Source organism: Fundulus heteroclitus, chromosome 9 (assembly GCF_011125445.2).
Source record: "Fundulus heteroclitus isolate FHET01 chromosome 9, MU-UCD_Fhet_4.1, whole genome shotgun sequence".
Classification (NCBI taxonomy): domain Eukaryota; kingdom Metazoa; phylum Chordata; class Actinopteri; order Cyprinodontiformes; family Fundulidae; genus Fundulus; species Fundulus heteroclitus.
The window spans coordinates 29,664,172-29,687,311 of NC_046369.1; the positions used below are offsets into that span (position 1 = coordinate 29,664,172).

The following is a 23,140-nucleotide window of genomic DNA, read 5'->3' on the forward strand; positions in this document are numbered from 1 at the left end:
CCACTAAGAGAACCCGCCAATCACACAGAGGTACTGTCAGAAATGCTGTCCGGGTAGAAACCGGGACATGGAGTGCCATGCGGGGAAAAAAACAACAACAACAGCGGTTCTGGAGCTGAAACGAAGCCAGAGAGGAGAGAGCATGAGAACATGAGCCTCTTACCTCGCACCTCCGAGGAGTTCAGCTCCACGGAGTACTGGGACAGGTTCTTCAAGAAGCGAGGAGACCGGGCTTTTGAGTGGTACGGAGACTACAACAAGCTGTGCGGCGTGCTCCACAAATATATCAAAGTCCAGGATAAGGTGGGAGAAACTGCGTCCTGCGGCGTCCGAAGTGAAGCCGTGGCTGCAGAACCTGAGCGTGTTGCGTTCCTCCCTGCAGGTGCTGGTTGTCGGCTGTGGCAACTCTGAGCTGAGCGAGCAGCTGTATGATGTTGGCTACAGACATCTGACCAACATAGACATCAGCGAGACGGTGGTGGCTCACATGAACCAGCGAAACGAAGAGCGCAGGCCCGACCTGAGCTTCCAGCGGGTGGATGCCACCCAGACGCCCTACGAGGACGCCAGCTTCCAGGCCGCCCTGGACAAAGGCACCCTGGATGCCATGGCCTCTGCAGAGCAAGGGGCTCTGGCCAGGAGGATGCTCGGTGAGGTAAGGCGAGCGTCGGACAGAGTATTGCAATGCGGAGGATGTGCACTGTGAAAGTCCTGCGTGCTTTGCAGGTGAGCCGGGTCCTGAAGGTCGGAGGGCGCTACGTGTGTGTGACTCTGGCTCAGGAGAGCGTGGTCAAGCTGGCCGTGGAGCACTTTGTCCAGCTCGGCTGGGCGGTCAGGCTCCACTGCCTGCAGGAAGAAAGGGGCAAAGAAGAAGAAGAAGACACCTTCGCCTTACCCGTTTTTGTCCTCGTCTGCACCAAGTTCCGCCAACCGATGCCCGCTCCCATCCTTGAGATGTGTGTCGGGGACGATGGCGCACCTGTCCGGCACGCGCAGGCGTGTGAGCTTCTGTCTGCTGTGAGGGAGTACCAGGCCTACTCTGTCCTGAGGAAGAGGCTTCGCACGAGCACAGAGCCTGGCTCCAGTCTTTCCCTGACTCTGTGTGACGCCAGGACAGGCCTTCCCAGATACACTCTCACCGTGCAAGACTGTCCGCCCGGAGCCAAGGTGCCAAGGCCCAACCAGTTTGCTATATTTATAGGTGAGCTATAAGTGTGGCTGCAATTCATTTCTTTCTTTCGGGGAATCTGACCGGCTGTTCTTGTTTTGGCAGTGCCCAGAGGGAGTGAGACGGCTTGGCTCTACTGCTCGCCTGAGGGCAGGAGGCAGCTGGCTGCCAGCGCCAACTTTCGCCGCCTGGTTATCGTCTCAATGCACAGGAATCAGGAGTACACAGACATGGAAGCGGTCCAATCAGAACTCTCGCCGGTGGTGATGGACTTGGCTCCACCGGGTATGCCAACCAACCAGCAGGTAAACACGCACACTCAGTATTCCTGACCCTTTACCGTTGTATAATAGTGTATTTATTTGGATTTTGGAATGCCCATGAATAAATACTCTGTAGAACCACTAGAGACTGAAGGCTTTCCCCATGATTCTTTGCAAAATACCTCCAGACTAAATGGAGCTTTGATCCAGACTGCACCACCGTGCCTCTCTTGCATGATTAGCCTCATAAACCGCCTGAAAGTTGAACCTCTTTCCCAGTCTCAGGTGTTTTGAAGCTTCTTAACAGGTTTTCTTTCATGGATGCCTTGCAATTGCATCCATCTGGATTCCCATCTACCGTACATAGTTTTCTGATCCGAGCTGCTTCCTCCAAATGAGCACAGGGCCGCGTCGGCTGTCCATCGTGCCCAACATGCACGCCACGATGCTAGTAAAATAAAAGGGACCAGGAAAAGGATTTTGATATCTACAGAATCTTAAGGAAATCAGGTCAAAGAAAATAAAAACAGGTTGAGGCCAGAAAGGTGATTCTCAGAGAGCTGTTTTTTGGGGAAATTTGCCAAAGTTATTGTTTAATTTCACATGGAGGAGAGCACGATTTAAAGCAACACTATAGAAGCGAGTCGCACCAGAAACAGAAAAAGCTTCCTGCCGATATATGGACTCATTTTTACTCCACCTCAAAGATTTCAGCCAGACAGACGAGAGAACATCAGCCAAGATTAACGTGAACAATATTTAGCTTCACACAAAAGTTTAATAACCTTTTTCTGATAAGCTTTAAAAAGGTGTTAAACTTTAAAAAGCTTGTAATGTTTTTTTCTGATAAACGTAACAACTTTATAAACATATTTATTGAGGTTAAAAAAAGTTACATAATGTTTTTTTTTAAACTCTTGCTCATTGTTGTGCTCCAAAGGCAAAGCAGAGATTAATTAACGTAACGTGGAATCTGTGTTAGATTAAAACGCATGACGTCACCATAGTTGGTAATGTGTCCTCCATTATCCCTCATTAGCATCCTTGTTGTCCCACATTTGTAACTCATCCTAGGTACAAGGCACTGTTCTGTAAGTATTACGCTTTTTACAGTAGTTAGCATGTTGTGGCACCAAAAGAAAAAAGAACTCAAAACAATCAGTTCATCAATGTGGGCATCCTTTCTCCATTCAGGTGCCATTTCTGTCAGTGGGAGGTGATCTCGGTTGGCGAGAGGAGGTCAGCAGGGGTGTGAGTCAGCTCAGCGGGGACTACTGTGTGGAGAACGTCAGAGGAGAAGATGGAGAACTCTATCGCAGACTCGTGTTCCTGTCCAACATCTCCTTGGTTCAGTCAGAGAGCCGCCTCGTCTCATCAAATGCTGGTCATTCTTTTAATTGTTTTACTTACGTTTCTGTTTGCTGTAATGCATATTTCCTCGGATGATATTATAATTTTATAAATAATCTTTGGATTAATGAAGCATTCAAGAAAGAACAACACGTAGACAGTGCATGGATAAACATTTATTTAGACACTTTCTTTAATGGAGTTACATTTTTGTTTGATATATATATATATATATATATATATATATATATATATATATATATATATATATATATATATATATAATTATATATAATTATGTGGTGGAGGAAAGCTAAAATAACACAACACAAGACATCAAAATGGGATTTTGAACAGCATTTCTTTTTAAAACACCAACACCTAGTTGCATAAGTGCGCACACCCTTCGTTGGAACACCATTTGATTCAATTCCAGCATTTATTCTACCGTGGTAGAGACCCAACTTCAGTTCTACAGAATCTAATTAACCTGACATAAAGTTCTTCTGACCCAGAAGGATTGATCTGATAACTGCTCTTTTTCGTCCTTGAATAAGTTCATTGTTTTTCCAGAGGTTAAAAAGGATCACAAATATGTCACTGTCTAAAGTAACAGTCAGGAGAAAATAATAATTATCATGATTTTCCCTGGTAAAATAAAGACAGCCATCATTGACATAGTGACATGGCAGAATCTGGAGGCTTCTCCAAGATGAAAATATAGTAACTGATCAAAGAGGGAACCAAGAGCCTGACTATAACATTGTAGAAGGTTCTGGTTGTGTTCAACATGTCTCGTTCATTCTCCAGATATCTGGACTAAGAAGTAGGATCAAAAGACAGAATCCTTTACCTTCCATGGAGCAAGCCATGTCCAAAACCTTTTGGAAAAACAGAACCTCACCTAAAGATATCTTCACATGAATAAAGTCAAATCTGGAATAAATGGCCATTTGTGCATCAGCAGCATCAAGCCACAAGAAGAAGAACAAAAAGAAGAGCAAGGCAGCATCTGCCGCGGTTCCGCCTTCAGCCTGTCTGTCGGTGGACAGCGGCTTCCTCTGCTGTGCTCACCACGAGGTCATGGTGGCCGGTCTTTCTATGCTTGGAGTGGGGACGCAGCAGGACAAAGGTGTGTACATGTAGGTTTGCACAGACCTGCTGGTTTTTGGTTTATCAGAACCTCTGCATGAGTTAGCGTTTGATTCCTCTTTACAAAGGTTTCCTTACCATCTTCCCTCCTAGACGTTCCGGTGTCAGTGCTCCTGGTGGGCCTCGGTGGAGGAGGCCTGCCTCAGTTCCTCCGGGACTTTGTACCCAACGCTACCGTTGAGGTTGTAGAACTAGACCCAGTTGTGCTGGAGGTGGCAAAGGAATGGTTTGGGTTCCGGCCCGACGAGTGTTTGAGCGTGACTCTGGGGGACGGCCTGGATCGCATCGGTTCCCTGGAGAAAGAAGGTTGGTGTGGGAGTGAGGGGTCCGGGCTGTTAACGGAGCCTGAGCGGCTGTAGCAGCAAAGCCCACATCTGACCGCCGTGTGTCCTTCTTTCTAGGAGGCCGTTTGTTTGACGTCGTCATGTTTGATGTGGACAACAAGGACAGCTCTTTGGGGATGAGCTGTCCCCCTGCTGCTTTTGTAGAAACCCCTGTTCTGCAGAAAGTTTTTAACATCCTCTCTCCCAGAGGTAAACAAGAGTTCAAACTCGCTTTATTTTTTAATCTTTATATAACAAGTTGCAAAACGTTTGAATGGATTTGTAAATGGCTTCATTCAATTTCATGTAATACAGTAGATTGCAATAGTATTTACACCACTTGTATATATATATATATATATATATATATATATATATATATATATATATATATATATATATATATATATATATATATATATAAATAAAAAAAAAAATATATATATATATATTTTTTTTTTTTATTTTTTTATTTATATATATATATATATATATATATATTTATTTATATATATATATATATATATATATGTATGAATAACCCTGTAAATATAAATATATTCAGCCACCCATGATACGCTGTAGAACCACTTTCTGCTCTACTTAAAGGTCAAAGTCTTTTGGTGATGGGTCTCTGACAACTTTCTAATCTAGAAACTTACTTTTGGCTTCAACTCAGTCAGTTAATGGATGGAGAACATCTGTGAATTTCCATTTATATCCCAAAGGTCTGAATCTGATTGTCTTTTGCAGCTGTTGAAATTAATATGGGCCTTTTCCTGCTTATTTCTGAAGGCTCATCTTACCCTGGTTTATGATTTGATAGTAAAGGAGAAACAGATTATTAGAGGCAAACATTTAAAATATGTATATTTATTTAATTTGGAATTCAAAAGAGACAAAGAGAACTTACAAGCTTCGTTTCAGTATATTACCCACGTCCTTCTCTCCAGGCAATGCAGCTTCTTTGTCTGCTCACTTATTCATAAACCCATCTTTTTATCATAGTGACCAGCCCCTCCCGATTAGTTTGGGGGTTTTGGGCCCAGACACTATGGCTCCAGGTTCTATATGCTCCCAAAACAAGGAGTATTCTCTCGAAGGTCTTCATCCAGTACGGCTGAGTTAGTACCCAAATTGTCCTATCAGGGGTCAAGCCAGATGACCTCAAGAACCATAAAATAGCTTTCAGCCCTTAAAGCAAACACCCTGTGAAGCTGTGCATGTTCCTTTCCCTCAGACGGGAAACACTGTTAAGAGACCAGAAGTACCTCTTATTATTTTCCATAACAATGCCTGATTAATATAACAACTAATGATATTTTCCATAACACAGCCTCTAACAGGTTTTCTTCCAGGATTTTCCAGCTCTTTCCATATTCCCATTAACTCCAACCACCTTTCCTTCTTAGTGAAGAAGAGGCCTTCATCATCATCATGCTGCGATGCTGCAATCATCATCGCAGCATGATGCTCCCACCACCTTGTATTATTGAGCCATGGCAGTTTTCCGGCACATAACAAAATATGACATCAAGTGAAAAGGTTAACATACATCCCTGGATTAGAGACCTGTAGCACATGTGAAAAAATAGATGAAGTGTAATGAAACACTCAGGACAATTTTACCCTCTTCCAGCAGAGCCACAGCAGGTGACGGGGATCTGAATGGCAACCAATAAAGTGAAATAAAATTCATTGTTGTTTCAAATAGAAGCAGGAAACTTAGAGGTGCAACTCGTGGGACTGCTGTCTCACAGCAAAGAGGTCCTGTGTTCAAATCCTGGCCCCGACCTGTGTCTTGCTTGATTTGCCTTGGAAGTTGGAACTAAAGTCTGGGAATGATTTTGCGCCTTAGTTAAAATTGTTCTGTGTTGAAGTCATAAAACCACTGATGTTTGAAGATTTTTGTTATACTTACCACCAGGGGCTGTTCTAGACAGGGGCCAACAGGGGCCCATGCTCCTGTAGAAATGGTCCTGGCCCCTGTTATGGCCCCTGTACTAAAGACATAACATTAAATACACTTCTTATAATTATTTGCAATGGCAAAGAAACCATAACTGATTGGTCACTTTGACCAATTTTATTGTTTACCTATACAGTTTTACTCTAAGAAGGATTTAAAATTTAAGATGTTTCATGTTTAGCTTTAGCCATATTGAGCTGGGGGCAAAGTTTTCAACTGCTAGATCAGGGGTCTGAAACCTGCAGTTCCAGAGCCACAAGTGGCTCACTTGATATTATTACACAGTTAAATATTGCCATTTTATTGTCTAATTTTTTTGCTCTGTGCCTCTGTGAAAAAAACACTGGCCCCACCTTGGCCCCCCTGGTAAATTTGGTCTAGAACTGCAACTGCTTACAACTATTAGCCATCAGCCATGTAGGCATATATCAATGCATCTGTGTCTAACCTACTATCTAATTTAATAGTATAGTATAACTCAGTTTTTGGAATTTGTTTATTTAGATAGAAATAAATGTCAGAGATGCAAAAAGCTTTATTCCTCTCTCTTTCACTATATTTTACTGTCCTTATTTCCTAACTTTAAGTCTTTAATTATTCCTACCCCTGGCAGATTTAGGTATCAATCAAGCTATTAATTTGACCAAAATTGTTTTTCTGACTAGAAGCAATATTGATGTAATGGAGTTGCCAAGCCAGGCTCCCAATTACAATCTGATGGATAACTTTTAGACGGAGAGAAAGGGTGATGGCCAGGAGGCCTTCCAACCTCAAAGACTCGGAGCTCGTCACCAAAGATAAAGTGTCAGAACACCAGTGGAAAGGTGCAAGAAGCTGCTCGACAATTACAAAAAAGCTTTGATTGCTGTAATATAAGATTTTTCCATTGATTACTGATAAGGATACATATGATGACATGACATATTTTTAAAGTAAGATGTCAATAAAAAACACACATTGTGGATAGACGTGTATAAAGGAAGAACCATGCAAAACTATTCATCCCATTTAATTCCAATACAGCTTCAGAGCTTTGCGAGAGAACGTTAGTGAACAAATAGCAACATGAAGAACAAGGAACACATCAGACAGGCCATTGAGAAAGCTGTGGAGGAGATTAACCCATAACCCAAGCGTTGAACATCTCTCAGAGTTCTGTTCAGCTCATCATCATCTGAAAGTTGGAAGCCTGTGGATACACTGCTAATCAATAAAGACCCTCCAGTCCACCAAAAGAGACAGGCCAGGCAAAGAGAGCATTAATCAGAGACATAGCCAAGATGCAGATGGTAACTCTGGAGGAGCTGGAAAGATGCACAGCTCAGGTAGGAGAATCTGTTGTCAGGGCAAATGTTCGTTGTGCACTCTGCAAAGCAGGAATGCATGGAAGTGTGGCAAGTCAGATGAGACCAAAGGAAAAGCTTTGGCTGGGGGAATGCTTTTTATCAACAGGTGCAGGACATGTAGTTAGAGAGAAAAGATTGAAGGAGCGACAAGATACAGGGTTAAACTTTATTATAATCTGCTGGAGCCTCAACATTGGGAGGGATTTTCACTTTCCAGAGCGATAATGAAATTACAGATCCAACAAAAAGCTACTACAGAATTGTTTTGATTAAACATATGCCTTTATTAGAATGACCCTCCCAAAGTCCAGATCTGCACACAATTAAGAATCTGACTTGACTTGAAATGTTTTTTTCTCAGAGACTCTATCCGATCTGACTTATCTTGAGCTATTTATTTCTTCAGCTTGAGCTATTTATCAAGCAGAGACCCTTTCCTCCCATTAGAATTGACTTCAATATGCTATACTCTGTGTTGGTCTGTCACATAACACCCGGATAAAAACATCACAGAAGTTTGCAGTTGTAACGGAACAAAATGTGGAAAACTTCTAGGACTAATTATACTATTGCAAACCACTGTATCCCAAACTTGCTTTATTGCCTAATGCCTTTAATGCCAGAGGGATATAAGCTGTAAAAGTCCCAGTGTCTTTACACATGTTTTGGGATTCTGTCGTAATTGTGGAATGCAGACGTTGGAGACTGCAAACAAGTGATGTGAGCCTAACAAGACCAAACATGAAATAACCTTGGATCATGTATCTGCAACAAAATAGAAAGTAAATGGAAGAATTACTATCCCCCCCCCCCCTTTGTTTTAAATGCACCCATTGCATTTTATATGTTTCCAATGTATTCAAATTTAATGTTATTGCAAAAGAAATGGAGTCGGATTCCCTTTGTGTTAATCAAATCTTTTTGTATGTCTTGCTGCCAGGTCTGTTCATGCTAAACCTCGTGTGTCGTGACTCAATCCTGAGGAAGACCGTGCTTGAGCGTGTCAGGAGAGTGTTTCCCACCATCCTCTCTCGAAAGATCGCCGAGGAGATCAACGAAGTCCTCCTGTGCTTCCGAGAAGAAAAGGACGCCGCCCACATCCTCCCATCCTTGAGTCAGGCAGCCAAGAATTTCCAGAGCACGTTGTCCTCTGAAAGGACTGAACCAAAACGCAGGCCACATATAGACATTGCAGAGATGTTAAAAGACCTGGTGATAGAGTAACGGCTTAGTCATAAGATTTAGACAACGAAAAAAAGCTGAAAGTGCCTTTATATTATTGTAATGTATCACTAATAAATGTAAGGTACATTTTCTCTTTCACTTGTCTCTGGTTTCTATTCCACTCTGCTGTGCACACTCCCTCACAGGCAAAGAATGCAGCGGTGTTATTTACAGTGGATGAACTACACTCTCCGGCTCTGGTTGCTGTGTTTATAGGGCTGCAGTGGTGCCCTACCCTGCTCCGGTCCTGTGGGATTTTAAATAGCTGTAACCCAGAGACACTGATTGCATTTTAGGTGCCTGCTAATTGGCTGCAAAGTTTGTCTGTCTTCTGTTTTTTTTTAGGGGGGATAGAGCAAAGGAGGGGCTGTTGCAGACAGACAGACAGACTAACTCGCTCGTTTGTGCGCATGCGCTGAAAACTTCATTCCGTTAGCTGTCAAAGCAGAACGTTTCACTACCATGTTTCCCATGGAGTTAACTCAGGGGAGAGGGAAACTAAGGAAACCCGTCCAGAGTTTTAAGGAGAAGAAACAGCACACGTGTTTAAAGGTTTGAAAAGACTAACATGTCTTTAGCAAGCTTTATAGGAGCTAGTCTTTCTTCGAGAACGAGAGTGGGAAGGACCGACGTTACTCTCGTTACTCTGACGAGCTAACGGCTGGTCCTGGCTTTAAAGAGCAGCACCGAGCGCGCGCGTATGTTGTTCTTGAAGTTATTTATATTCTAACCACATAAACACTTTTATCATTCTGAGTTGCATTAAAGTATGGTAGTTACGCTCTCGACTGGCGTTGACTAGAGAGGGAAGAAAACGGGGGACGAGAAAGGGGGGGCCGGACGGGGAGCTGCACCCGTTGCGATGGGCAACCGCGGGATGGAGGAGCTGATCCCGCTGGTCAACCACCTCCAGGAAGCCCTGGGCACCGTGGGCCAGAGCTGCAGCCTCCACCTGCCGCAGATCGCCGTGGTGGGCGGCCAGAGCGCGGGCAAGAGCTCCGTGCTGGAAAACTTCGTGGGCAGGTAAGACTCGTTAACCCTCCGCTGTTAGTAGCGGGAACTGCCGCCGTGATCGTGAGCTGCTCCACGTGGAAGTTCACCCAGTCTGCAGGGGCGCATCCAAGGCATTTTCTTAGGGGCTGATCAGATGGTGGGGGGCTTAATATCCAGACCTAAAAACAAACAAACACATATTTTTTTAAAGAAAAAAAACTACTGATCTGTACATTTTATCAAGCATATGACCAAAAATCAGCTCAGTTTTTAGTCCCGGCAAAAATGTATGTCAGTGATGTTAAACTGTTGTAGTGGGGCGACTGTGGCTTGATGGGTTGAGTATTCATCTTGCAATCGGAAAATTGTGGGTTCAATTCCAGCTTCCCCTTGTCACATGTTAACCCTAAGTTGCCTACCTAGCTATAGGTGTATGAATACATGTGTGTGTTAGTGAGTGCGATTGGGTGAATGTGGCTCTAGTGTACGGCGCTTTGGGTGGTCAGTATGACTGGAAATGTTCAGTATATATAAGTTCGGTCCATTTACCATTAGCAGTGTTTGGAGCAACAGCTTTGGAAATAACACAGTAATGTTATTTTGTAGTAACGGGGTAATCAAAGCACTGTTCCTACACTGTGCATTGCTACAACTCGTTCAACCGAAGCCTCTTTTCTTAACTGTGTGGGGGTGGGTGAGGCTTTCTAAGACAACGACAGCATTCGGGGGCTGAACGTTGGTTCACTTTTTTACGTCAAAGGCAAATATGGGCATGTGCAGTATCAAGATAAATGAAAGGAGTTCGGGCTTTTAATGAATGGTCAGAAGTAGGTCCCTATTTCAGTAATTTTTCTACAAAGTGTATTTTATTTTGTAATATTGCTTGAAGAACATTCTATTTTATTACTATACCAATTTTATAGTCAGGTATAACCTGGTAATGTGCAATAATTATGACGTTCTAAAACATCTATCTTGTTTTATTCTTTTATTGACAACATTAAACATAATAATAATCATCACTACATATATATATATTGCAGTTGATAAGTGTCTTGACTCAGTTACGGTTAGATAAATGTGATATTTATTCACATGATACCACACAGGAAAGACACGTTTAAGGGAAATTATGAATCACCGTCTCCTGTAGAACTTGGAGGAACAAAGACTGTAAAGCCTAAGGATAAATCTTATGCCTTACACTGTGTGTCAGTGGTGGTTCTTGCCTGAATGGCAACCCGGGAGAAGCCCTTTTTTTTGTCTCCTCACACACAATCACCCCTCTAATGTTGCCCATTTGGACAAAAAGTAAGAAAACAAGTACTTCCATGCATTTTTCTGTTATTCAACTTGGAGGGCTGCAAGGGGCTGGTATCTACTATATGTCCAGGGCGATACACGTGGTACACCCTTGATATGTCGCCAAGTTGATCACAGGGAAACATAAAGACACTGGATTCAATTCAATTCAATTTTATTTATTTTGCGTCAACTCAAGGCACTTTACAAAGTCAAATTCAATCAGATTATACAGATTGTTCAAAAAAATGTCCTATCTAGGGAAACCCAGCAGATTGCATCAAGTCTTGACAAGCAGCATTCACTCCTCCTGAAGGAGCGTAGAGCCACAGTCTGCATTGTCCATAGCTTTGCAGCAATCCCTCATACTGACCAAGCATGAAGCGACAGTGGGAAGAAAAACTCCCCATTAACGGGAAGGAAAAAACTCCAGCAGAACCGGGCTCAGTGTGAACGGTCATCTGCCTTGACCGACTGGGGGTTAGAGAAGACAGAGCAGAGACACAACAAGAGATATAAAAAAATCACAGAGGCACACATTGATCCAGTAATTTGTTCTACATTAGATGATAATAGCGGGTGATCTGTCTTCTCTGGATGATGTCACAGTTAACAGAACGCCAGACCAGGTGGACCTACTATGAAGAAAAAAGATAGAGAACAAAAAGTTAAAAGCTGAAACGACAAGCAATGCAAATTGGAGAACAGTAGAAATCAGTAGAGTGAGAAAAATAGACCCTGATGTCCTCCAGCAGCCTAGGCCTATCACAGCACAACTATAGAGGTAGCTCAGGGTAACATGAGCCACTCTAACTATAAGATTTGTCAAAAAGGAAAGTTTTAAGATTAGTCTTAAAAGTAGACAGGGTGTCTGCCTCATGGACCAAAACTGGGAGTTGGTTCCACAGGAGAGGAGCCTGATAGCTAAAGGATCTGCCTCCCATTCTACTTTTAGAGACTCTAGGAACCACCAGCAGACCTGCAGTCTGAGAGCGAAGTGCTCTGTTAGGTACATACGGGGTAATCAGAGCTCTGATATATGATAAAGCTTGATTATTAAGGGCTTTATACGTTAGAAGAAGAATTTTAAATTCTATTCTTGATTTAACAGGAAGCCAGTGAAGGGAAGCTAAAATTGGAGAAATATGATCCCTCTTGTTAATTTTCATCAGGACAAACAACTATGAATATTCTTACTCCTAAGGGCAATTTAGAGAGTTTAATTAACTTAACGTGTATATTTTTCCACTGTAGGAGAAAGAAGGAGTATATGGTGAAAACCCACCTATGGACCCACAGAACATGCAAACTCCATAAAAAAAAGTCCTGACAACTGTCCCACCATTCAGCCCACAAACATATTGAATTATGTATCATTTTACAAACACCAAGAACTGAAAAGAATCTGAACCCCCTCATTCAGATATAAAGTTGAAGTTTTGCAAATTGTTATGCTGTTATGAAGCATCTGTAATCACTTTTGAATAAATCCAGCCTGGCTTTGGCCTGTTCATACAAAGTGCTTTTCAAGATGCTAATTTAACGATGGCAAAAAAAAAAAAAGCAAAAAAAAAACTGGTGTATTTTTGCAAAACAATTTAAGATTTTTAAAATCCCAAATGGTATCTTAAAAATGTCTATTCATTGTAAAAATACAAAAAAAAAAAACAAAGAATGTCTAGGTTGTCTGTACTTATTAAAGCTGCTGTTGGAAATTTTACAAAAATATATTTTTTACATGTGTGCTAAAACTGTCACTATGTCCTGACAGTAAAATACAGGACAGATAATGTGTGTAAAAAAACAAGCTCCTCTGGCATCGCCCTGTGGTCCTACTTCCATTTACAGAAATACACTGCTCCCGGTCAGAAACAACCAATCAGAGCCAGGAGGATTGTCTTAGCAGTGTCATTCACTCTTCATAGGCTGTCACACCCCTCCCCCACACAGTGTGTACCGTAGCTCAAGCACAAGATTGCAGAAACAACCTAACATTACTGGAAAACTGCTAATTTCTTGAGTGGCCCCTGCTCAGAAAACAAAGACAGGTAAACGGAAGAAGACCGGTGACAGAAAGCAAGCTCAAAGGAAAGAGTTAGACCAAGCCTGAAATAAAACGAGACTAAACATCGGAGCGTCACGGCAGACTCCGCTGTGGAGGGAGGAGCTGTGGAAGGAGGGCTGTAGCGCAGCAGAGAGCAAGGGGGAGGGACCTCTAAGGTGACCTTGATCAAAATTTCCGGCTTAAGTCCACGGCTTTCTCACAACAGCCTACCGCAGCTTTAAAGAAGCCCTAAACACACCTAAATTTAGAGGGTTCAAATCATATACCGACTTCAGCATTCGATGGCAACAGCAGTATTCACTTCACTGTCCGCAACATAAAGGTGTGCGCCCACTCCCCGTTGGCTGGACGTGCAAATAGCCATAGAAAGCTATTTCTGGGCTGAACTGACCGGGCCAGTCATGTCTCCCATAATAAAAGACCACCACTACAGTCTAGGTACAACTTATAAACCTCTACCTACTGTTTTATATGAACATTTAATGCTCCTTATTCAGAGTGTAAAAACAGGGTCGCCTCTGAGAATGTAGCCTTCATTCGTAACGTGCTGTGGGGGGGACTTGTATTGTTAGCGTTAAACAACAAGGGCGTCACAGGAACCAGGACATGCTCAGTGTTTCCTGAAGTGAAACAAATATTTCACTGGCATCTCGCAGTGTGCGTGATGGCGGTTTTCACGTCCTGGAGTCCGATAGAGCGCTCTGGCCCATCTGAAGTGGCGGATGTCGAACGTGGCGGCATGACATAGCCCAGAGCAGCGCTTTATCTCACACACAGGCGTTGTCAAAGGGCGGTAAAGAGGACTGAGGTCAAAGTGACTCCTGGAGCACAGTTCTAGCCAGCTTGCGAGGTATTCAGACGAGCAACAAGGGTCTGAACAAAGCTTTATTTTGTCCCATCTTTTCTCTGAAGGTTTCATGCTTCTAAAAATATGATGAAAAGCGGGTTTGTGTGAATAGATTCAGCCATCGTGACGAACACACCGGTTTCCACGCGCGTTTCGTGCTGATATCTCAGCCCTTTGTTTTAGGGTTGTGTTTTGATTGTGTGGGACTGCGGCAGCTGTCTGACCGCGGACAGGATGTAGTAAAACAAACTTCCTGGATTTTAATAGGAAAGAGGAGAGCTATTTTTTGCACCCCAAACACTAATCTCTGCGTCTGGCGGAAACCAATTTGTTTCATATTTTGAATGCCACGCAGATTTCACGAAGGGCAGTTTCTATCAGGGAGTCATGATTTCATCACAATCACTTAAGCTGTCATAGCTTGGCTTGTCCCAAAGGAAATGAAAGTGATGTTTCTGAATATGTAGAAAGGGCCACTGGCTGCTGATCGCCTGTAGTTTGTCTGTGTGTGTGTGTGTGTGCATATATTTATTTTTCCCAAACTGGTCTTCCCTATCCAACAGAGACTTCCTTCCACGGGGTTCAGGAATTGTCACACGGAGACCTTTAATCCTCCAGCTGCTGAACTCAAACAAAGGTAAGCAGCAGTTCATGTGTTCCTTCTCTAGCGTGGATTTGTGGCTGCCACTAGATGGCAGCGTATGTTACGTCCTGAAACGCTGGAGTTCAGTGCAGACCACTCTTCACTTTTTCTCCTTAAATAAAACAGAAGTAGATTGGCTGTACCGCCGCATCGCCGTGGCCTCACTAAGAAGAGCTGTTCTGACTTTGATTTCTTTTGCTTACTATCCTTCCAGAATACGGGGAATTCTTCCACTGCAAGGGAAAGAAGTTCACAGATTTCGACGAGATCCGCCGGGAAATTGAGGCAGAGACATGCAGGCTCACAGGGTCGAATAAAGGCATCTCTCCTGTCCCCATCACCCTCAAGATTCACTCACCTCACGGTAACGCAGCTTTTCTTCTCATTACACATCGCCTACATATCATCTAGTTCTCTGGTATAACCCATTCCTCGCTCTGCGCGTGCAGTGCTGAACCTGACGCTCGTGGACTTGCCCGGCATCACCAAGGTACCTGTGGGGGACCAGCCGGCAGACATAGAGTACCAGATACGAGACATCATCATGCAGTACATCTGCAAGGAGAACTGTCTCGTTCTGGCTGTCACGCCGGCCAACACGGACCTGGCCAACTCAGATGCACTTAAGCTGGCCAAAGACGTTGATCCGCAAGGTATGCTGCACCTCTGTGGAGACTTAAATATATACTGTTTTCTATATTGCTAATTTCGCTACACAACAGGAGTTTGTTGATTGTAAAATTGTGTCTGAGCTTCATAATCCTGCTCATCCTGCTATCAGGGAGAACATATTTCTTTTAGCTTTTATATTTTTTCTTTATTATCCACCTTAGGTATGGTACGGCTGTTATTTAAATCATTTTCCACCCGACAGGGAAGACGCATTTATACATTAGATCGACTCCACTCTACTTAATAATTGTATTTCAGTATTTAGTTGCATTTGTGTATTTTTGGTGCTCCTTTTACGTCTTTTTCTTGCTCGTTGAATTCTTGTTCTCGATGGAAAACTTCTCCGGCCCATGAAATACCAGACCGATATGGACCAATGACAGTGTCAAAGAATCCTCTACTGACAGACTGACTGGTTAACCAAGCTGGGCTGATTAGTAGCCAGGATAGATCAACCAGATCAAGACTCTCCAAGGGGGAATGTGTTGTTTTTTAACAACGCTTCAACAAAAAAAAAAAGCCACAATATTACTCAGAGCAGAGATATAAATCTAAAGAAAAGTTATGTAAATAAGTATAAAACAACTTTGTAATTTGAGCACAGTGGGGGAAAATGACAATGAAAGAAATAATTGTTTTCCACAAAATCACCAGTGCCACAATTAGTTAATGTTATTCTAATGTGACAATGCCCCTGTCATAAAAATGACTTTTCTCCTCTATCGACACCCAAAACCAAACATTTCCTGTTACACATGTCTACAAGACAGCAACGGGAATCGTTACCAACAAGGTTGTCTTTTTTGCCACCCTGTAGAGTTAGGAAGAGGGTAAAGAAAATCTTTGTTTGAGAACAACAGCGAAGAGTGGCATTATGGGGTCATCAGCAACCCTTAGATGCTTTCTATATGCCATCCAGCAGCTTTTAGGGAGGCATGACAGAAACAAGCCTTTTCTGTCCTGGCTTAACGTTTATAAAAACTGGGAGTGTGCTACACCCTACAATCAGACTAACGGTAACCGCAGGCTCAGATAAGACTAAGATTGGCTTTTTCAGCATCAAACACCCCCCAGGTGGGTCTAGTGTAAAACAAAGTTTACGTATGGTGGAGGAAATGTGATGCTGTGGGCCTATTACTTTTCAAAAGACTGTGGGGACCTTGTTAGAGGGCACACAATCTTTAAAAGGCCGGGTGTCTCATTTATAAAGCTTACGTAAGCACAAAATGGGGTCTTGCATGCGGCACTTTCCATGCAAAAGTTGGGATGTATTAAAAAAAAAAAAAACGGGAAAATGCTCAGTCCTCATGGTAACTCTGACTCATGCGTACGCTCATTCTGGAGACGTCATCTTTATCACCTGGGGGGGAAACCTCTCGTTCCTCCTGGTCTCCCTCCCTCCTCAGATTGTCGATAATGTGATACGGCGTTTAAAACTTCAATCCAGTCGACTTGTTATTTTAATGCTGAACAACATCTGTGCTTTTACCTCTGAGTTACACATTTAAAAAACTCCTCTCTGTGATTTTTTGTTCACAGTTTCTTTGTTTTTTCTCTGTGGTTGCCCTTTCACAGTAGAAAATAGATCAACTGACCCATTTTTAATACACATTAGCATTCATGGGGTGCTTTGCACTGACCATTTATGTTTGAATCTGGGCGTGTAGAGGGCAGAACGTGAGGCCGAACCAGGTACGCTCAGGTAAAACTGTGATCTATAAAGGGAAATTGGACGCTGCTGTGTGTGCGCATTGTTTTATAAATCAGGTTGTTTTTCTTGCCGTACGTACATTTTTGGTGTGGATTCCACACAAAGGTTTATAAATGAGACCCCTAAGCATTTTAAATACCAATCTAACGATCTCTGCTGAAAAAAAATGGAAAAATGAGTCATCACAAAGTCTTTCAGCAGCATAATGATCTAAAACATTCGGCCAAAACAACAAAACATATGTCAACTAACATGTGGCGTGAACTGAAGAAGAGAAGCACGCATAAAAGAGGTTTCATGACTGGGTGATCTATAGATCAATGTAATGTTAGGAATGTAAGAAGATCCTTTTCTGTATGTTCCAACCTTGCGAGATGGTTTGAGAGATATTTTTGTAAATAATACGGATTTTAATTTGGGCTGGTTTTATCAAATAAATGTTTTCAAATCAAAGTTTGAATTTTTGAAATTTTCAGTGTGGGATTTTGCTGCTATTTATCTTAAAGCCTTTTACACATCTTAACCACGAATAAGTGTTGTTACGTCCCGGCTTGTTGTGGACGCAACGCAAATGACAAACCCAAAAGGTTGTTTCTTTTGAGTGAATAGGTAACAATTTATTTTCAATGAATGAGCGTAAAACAATAAACCAAAAATGCAGCAATACTCTGTTCCCCTAAAAAAATTAACTAAAAAACAACAACAAAAAGACCCTCTTCTTTAGAGTAAACCAATACTAATTGAGCATAAAAGTGAAATATCCAAAAGAAAACAAAATACGCAGCCCGAATTGCAAAGAGGAAGAAACTAAAACCAGTGGCTCAAACCACCAATGGAGTTTTTCCACAGTCTCTTAGCTACAAAAGTCACAAAATAGCTGAAAGAAAGCCAAGAAAACCACAGAAAGAAGACCAACATAGCAAGCAAGCAATGCCATACTGCACATGAAGCACAGCAGCTCTGACTGAAGGGTAGAGCTGGCTTTTCAGTCTTCCTCTCAGTCATCCGGCCTCCTCATTGGCAGCAGCTGTTGGGTGGGCGGTGCTCTCCAGGCCTCTTCAAGCCAATCATCTTTGGACAGGCAACCCTGAAGGCCAGGCGGATAATCCACCATTAGAGTTAGGAAGCCAATCAGCAACTGAAGATATATTAAAAGGAGGAAAGTTCCCCTATCGAAAGGGAGTACAGAAAATACAAAGAAAACCACAAGAGGATGGAGGTAGTACAGGCCCAGGGTTGTAACATCCCTCGCCTTTATACACAGGACCCATACTAGAAACTTACAGGCTCACACTTCAAACCTGGACAATGGGTTTGCCATGACACTTTCTGGCCCTTTTTCAGAGGAATGTCCAATCGGAAATCTTGGAAAAGCAAAGCCACCGCATGAGCCGTTGGTTTGGTTCTGCATGTGGGTTAGGAACAAGAAGGGATCATGTACGGGAGAAGTAATAAACCAGACGATCAGTGCTAGTGCTGTCTTCTTGTAGCAGCACTACACCAGCCCTTACAGCACCAGCGTCATCTTTGTGTTTAAAAGGCTCAGTGAGGTCAGAGGCGGCGAGAGCAGTAACCCGTGCAAGGAGGGCTTCAATTGTACCAAAGGCATGTTGACACTCAGGATGCGTGACAGGAGAAGCATCACAGTGTCATGGGTAGTTTACATATATGAAAGATGAAAATGACAGATTCATAATTACTTTCATTTTTTTAAAGGATGTGTTAAGATGGATAAGTTTGTTTCTGGTAGTTTTTCATACCAAATAAAGTGAAAAGAAATTCAAACTGGTTGCTTCATTACAATACTGGGCTTAATTAGGATGTAAGAAGTCACGAAAATGTAGATAAAGTAACAAATAAACAAAAAAGAAGCCTGTGTGCAACGATAGGGGCTGGAGTGCAGGAATTTCTTTCTTTCTTTCTTATTTAATCTTCTGAAATCCCATTAGGAGATAACCCTTATTTTCGACGGTGCAAGATACATCTAATAACTTTGAATATGAATTAAATCAACAGAAAAGGATAATTAAAATCATGACAAAACATAAAACAAATAAAAATCAATAAGGTTCATAATTAAAATGAGGACTGAGACAGTGGAATCAGTGATGTCACTTTAAAGCTTCATTGCCGCATAGTCTAGATGTGAGTTGTAGTATACCAGCAGCCATATCTTCCCTGTTCTGAAGTTCTGGTGCTTGTCAGGTGAGCCATGGCTATAACGGTTAAAATGATAACTAACATCCCAGGAATGCAGGTCTAACAAACACCGAGGCTGAACTGAACACAACTATGAAGCCGAGCAGAGGATATCTGAGCTGTGTGAAAACAAAGAAGCATTTCTCATGAAAACCCTCTTGGTTAATAAAAAGAATAACATGCTCCACAGTCGTTTGGACTAGAATGTATTTGAAAGCTGATATAAAATTGTTCTCGTGAAACATGAAAATCCTTTTTTTTTCTCGCCCTAGGTCAGCGGACCATCGGCGTGATCACGAAACTGGATCTGATGGACAAAGGAACTGATGCAAGGGAAATCCTAGAAAACCGGTTACTCCCCTTGCGCAGAGGTGTGTTGACAGAAAAGAAAATCATTGTTCTCACCTTTTATTTCTTGTCACAAATCCACTTTAAAGCAGCACCGTGTACATTTTGACCCAAGTATTAGCTTCATTTGAGATATATTAAATTATTTCTCATAACAACATACAGCACTTGACGCGTAAAGGTGCTCCGTGGGGCTGGCCCGTCTAAAAAAGTCACCTGTGTAACTTTACAGGGTCGAATTTATCGCTGAATGAATTCTAGGTTACGGCAGACTGAGGTCAGACTGCCGTTACAACAAATCAAAATAGATATGACACTTGCCTGATCAGATATATTTTTGGTTCTCGGATGTAGGATTTAACATAGAGGAGTGAATGTGGCTCTTACTAACGTCATTTTAGAAAGAATCTTAGAATTTCCCGAATTCTAAGATTTTTCTTAGAATTTTACCTCAGCAAGATAAAAGTTATTCACAAAGCATCTTAGGCCTTCAGAGAGCTCCTAGCATGACAAAATGTTAGGAGTAGTGATGAGGACTTTTATCGAGGCTAATTGTGTCTTAAGCAGGGAAGAGAGAGCTGATTGGTTGATCCACCACCTAAACACTGGAGCAAAAAAAGGACATAAACTTCTTTAACAATCATACAATTATAATATTTAGATAAATTTAGACTTTATCATCCCTATAGGGGGAAATTAATTAGTTTCAGCGGCCTGACGGGTTAAAGTATAAGAGGTGAGAAAGCATTTTCTGTACTGCATAAATGGTCATCTAGCCGTTTGCTTGTGTGATGCCATCTCCTCGCTTTGATTGCTGCACGGAGCGCTTCTTTTCACTTGTCGTGCTGTGTCACATTGATCTACAGCAGTTCACTTTAAACTCTTTGTGTCGTGATCCGGGGACTGATTTAAATTTTAACATTTCTCCTCCCAGAGCTGAGCGGACAGATGTGCTGCTGTTCGCTTATATTCCATTTAATTCCCCCTCCATTCATGTTGGTCATTTTGCCAAATATTACCACTTTATACAAGCAGGCAGTCCCAGTAAAATGCTGATGGGGTGAGTGCACATTAATATCAAATAGATAAGGTAGTAAAATGACAGGCAAGTCATAACAATAAGCAATTCAAAATGATGAAAAGGATCTAAATAAGGTGCTTTAAAACATTGGTTTGATTGATGCTGTGTGACAAACTGCGCAAGGTGCCTTTTTCCCCAAAAAATGTCTGCACACACAGATTTTTAATAATGTTCCACACTACAGGTTGGTTTCTCAAACAATCAAACTGGCAACAGCAGAGCAAAGTATTAAACTGTCGCACCACCCGGGGGAAAAAATCAACTCCAAACAAAGATACATCTTAGGTGCATTTTACAAAATTCTTAAAATTAATAAAGCAACATAACTAATATAAATTGATTAAAGGTTAGATTAGTGATTCACAACCAGCCTTTAAGCTAAACCTTCTGGATTTGAAACTAACATTACCTTTTTTTGTCTTCTTTTTACACAGTGAGCACAATGTGTTTGTCTGAATTACATCATTCTGTACTTTTATCACAACATATCATCTGCACCATATAACCTTATGCTGTAACAAAGCAGGTTACACTGACAAATTTACCAGGTATGGGTCACATGACTTATCTTCAAAATTCTGAGGAACTATTCAATTCAATTCAATTCAATTTTATTTATATAGCGCCAAATCATGAAACATGTCATCTCAAGGCACTTTACAAAGTCAAGTTCAATCATATTATACAGATTGGGTCAGATTATACAGATTGATCAAAAATGTCCTATATAAGGAAACCAGTTGATTGCATCAAAGTCCCGACAAGCAGCATTCACTCCTGGGGAAGCGTAGAGCCACAGGAAGAGTCATCTGCATTGTACATGGCTTTGCTGCAATCCCTCATACTGAGCAAGCATGAAGCGACAGTGGGAAGAAAAACCACCCATTAACGGGAAAAAAAAACCTCCGGCAGAACCGGGCTCAGTATGAACGGTCATCTGCCTCGACCGACTGGGGTTACAGAAGACAGAACAGAGACACAACAAGAGAAACAAAAAAGCACAGAAGCACACATTGATCTAGTAATCTGTTCTACATTAGATGGTAGTAGCGGGTGAGCCGTCTTCTCTGGATGATGTCACAGTTAACAGAACGCCAGACCAGGTGTACCTACTATGAAGAGAAAAGAGAGAGAACAGAAAGTTAAAGCAGAAATGACAACACATAATGCATAATTGAAGAACAGTAGAACTCAATGTAGTGAGAAAATTAGATCCTGATATACTCCAGTAACCTAAGCCTATAGCAGTAAAACTATAAAGGTAGCTGAGAGTAACATGAGTCACTAGTTATAATTTTTGTCAAAAAGAAAAGTTTTAAGCCTAGTCTTAAAAGTAGACAGGGTGTCTGCCTCACGGACCAAAACTGGGAGTTGGTTCCACAGGAGAGGAGCCTGATAGCTAAAGGATCTGCCTCCCATTCTACTTTTAGAGACTCTAGGAACCACCAGCAGACCTGCGGTCTGAGAGCGAAGTGCTCTGTTAGGAACATACGGGGTAATCAGAGCTCTGATATATGATGGAGTTTGATTATGAAGGGCTTTATATGTTAGAAGAAGAATTTTAAATTCTATTCTTGATTTAACAGGAAGCCAATGAAGGGAAGCTAAAATTGGAGAAATATGATCCCTCTTGTTGATTTTCATCAGAACTCTTGCTGCAGCATTTTGGATCAGCTGAAGGCTTTGAACTGCATTTTGTGTAATTCCTGATAGTAAAGAATTACAATAGTCCAGCCTTGAAGTAACAAATGCATGGACCAGTTTTTCAGCATCACTCCTGGACAGAATGTTTTTAATTCTGGCGATATTCCGGAGGTGAAAAAAGGAAACTCTGGAAACCTGTTTAATATGGGATTTAAATGACATGTCTTGGTCAAAAATAACACCAAGATTTTTTACTTTATTACCAGAGGCCAGGTTAATGCCACCCAGATTAAGTGATTGGTTAAGAAGTTTATTTTTTGAGGACTCTGGCCCAAAGATTAAAACTTCGGTCTTGTCAGAATTTAGATGCAGGAAATTTAAAGTCATCCAGCTTTTGATGTCATCAAGACATGACTGCAGTCGAAGTAATTGATTGGATTCATCAGGATTTATGGATAAATATAGCTGAGTATCATCAGCATAACAGTGGAAATTAATCCCATGCTGTCTGATAATTTTGCCTATCGGAAGCATATATATAGTAAAGAGAATTGGTCCAAGGACTGAACCCTGTGGTACTCCACAGGTGACCCTAGAGTTTGAGGAAGATTTATTATTAACATGAACAAATTGGAATCTGTCCGACAGATAAGATTTAAACCAGCCTAATGCTTTTCCCTTAATCCCTACAGTATGTTCAAGTCTTTGTAGGAGAATATTGTGATCAACTGTATCAAACGCAGCACTGAGATCTAACAGGACAAGTATAGACACAAGTCCATTATCTGAGGCCATGAGAATATCATTAGTGACCTTCACCAGAGCTGTTTCAGTGCTATG

At 41.8% G+C, this 23,140-nt stretch overlaps 2 protein-coding genes across 5 annotated transcripts in view; both read left to right on the top strand.

Annotated features, from left to right (window-relative positions):
* dnm3a (dynamin 3a) overlaps positions 1 to 23,140 on the top strand; it is a 60,858-nt gene that overhangs the window by 12,165 nt on the left and 25,553 nt on the right. For 2 of the 3 annotated variants that reach the window (XM_036141427.1, XM_036141428.1), the window contains exons 1-5: positions 9,243 to 9,818; positions 14,566 to 14,639; positions 14,860 to 15,009; positions 15,095 to 15,298; positions 19,500 to 19,598. In XM_036141427.1, the coding sequence (XP_035997320.1) occupies positions 9,658 to 9,818; positions 14,566 to 14,639; positions 14,860 to 15,009; positions 15,095 to 15,298; positions 19,500 to 19,598 (688 nt within the window). In that variant the 5' untranslated portion in view covers positions 9,243 to 9,657. Of the gene's footprint in view, positions 1 to 9,242; positions 9,819 to 14,565; positions 14,640 to 14,859; positions 15,010 to 15,094; positions 15,299 to 19,499; positions 19,599 to 23,140 lie in introns of those variants that run through there. The other variant, XM_036141426.1, reaches the window with a different exon arrangement.
* LOC105928828 (eEF1A lysine and N-terminal methyltransferase) lies at positions 42 to 8,892 on the top strand. Of its 2 annotated transcripts, none has more exons than XM_036141429.1 (9): positions 42 to 303; positions 383 to 655; positions 727 to 1,201; positions 1,274 to 1,473; positions 2,626 to 2,815; positions 3,746 to 3,913; positions 4,027 to 4,239; positions 4,335 to 4,466; positions 8,512 to 8,892. In XM_036141429.1, exons 1-9 carry the CDS (start codon positions 151 to 153, stop codon positions 8,793 to 8,795), a joined length of 2,088 nt encoding a protein of 695 aa, XP_035997322.1. In that variant the 5' UTR covers positions 42 to 150; the 3' UTR covers positions 8,796 to 8,892. The 2 variants fall into 2 exon arrangements, with proteins under 2 accessions (XP_035997322.1, XP_035997323.1); XM_036141430.1 differs by having other exon boundaries at positions 3,749 to 3,913; positions 8,512 to 8,887.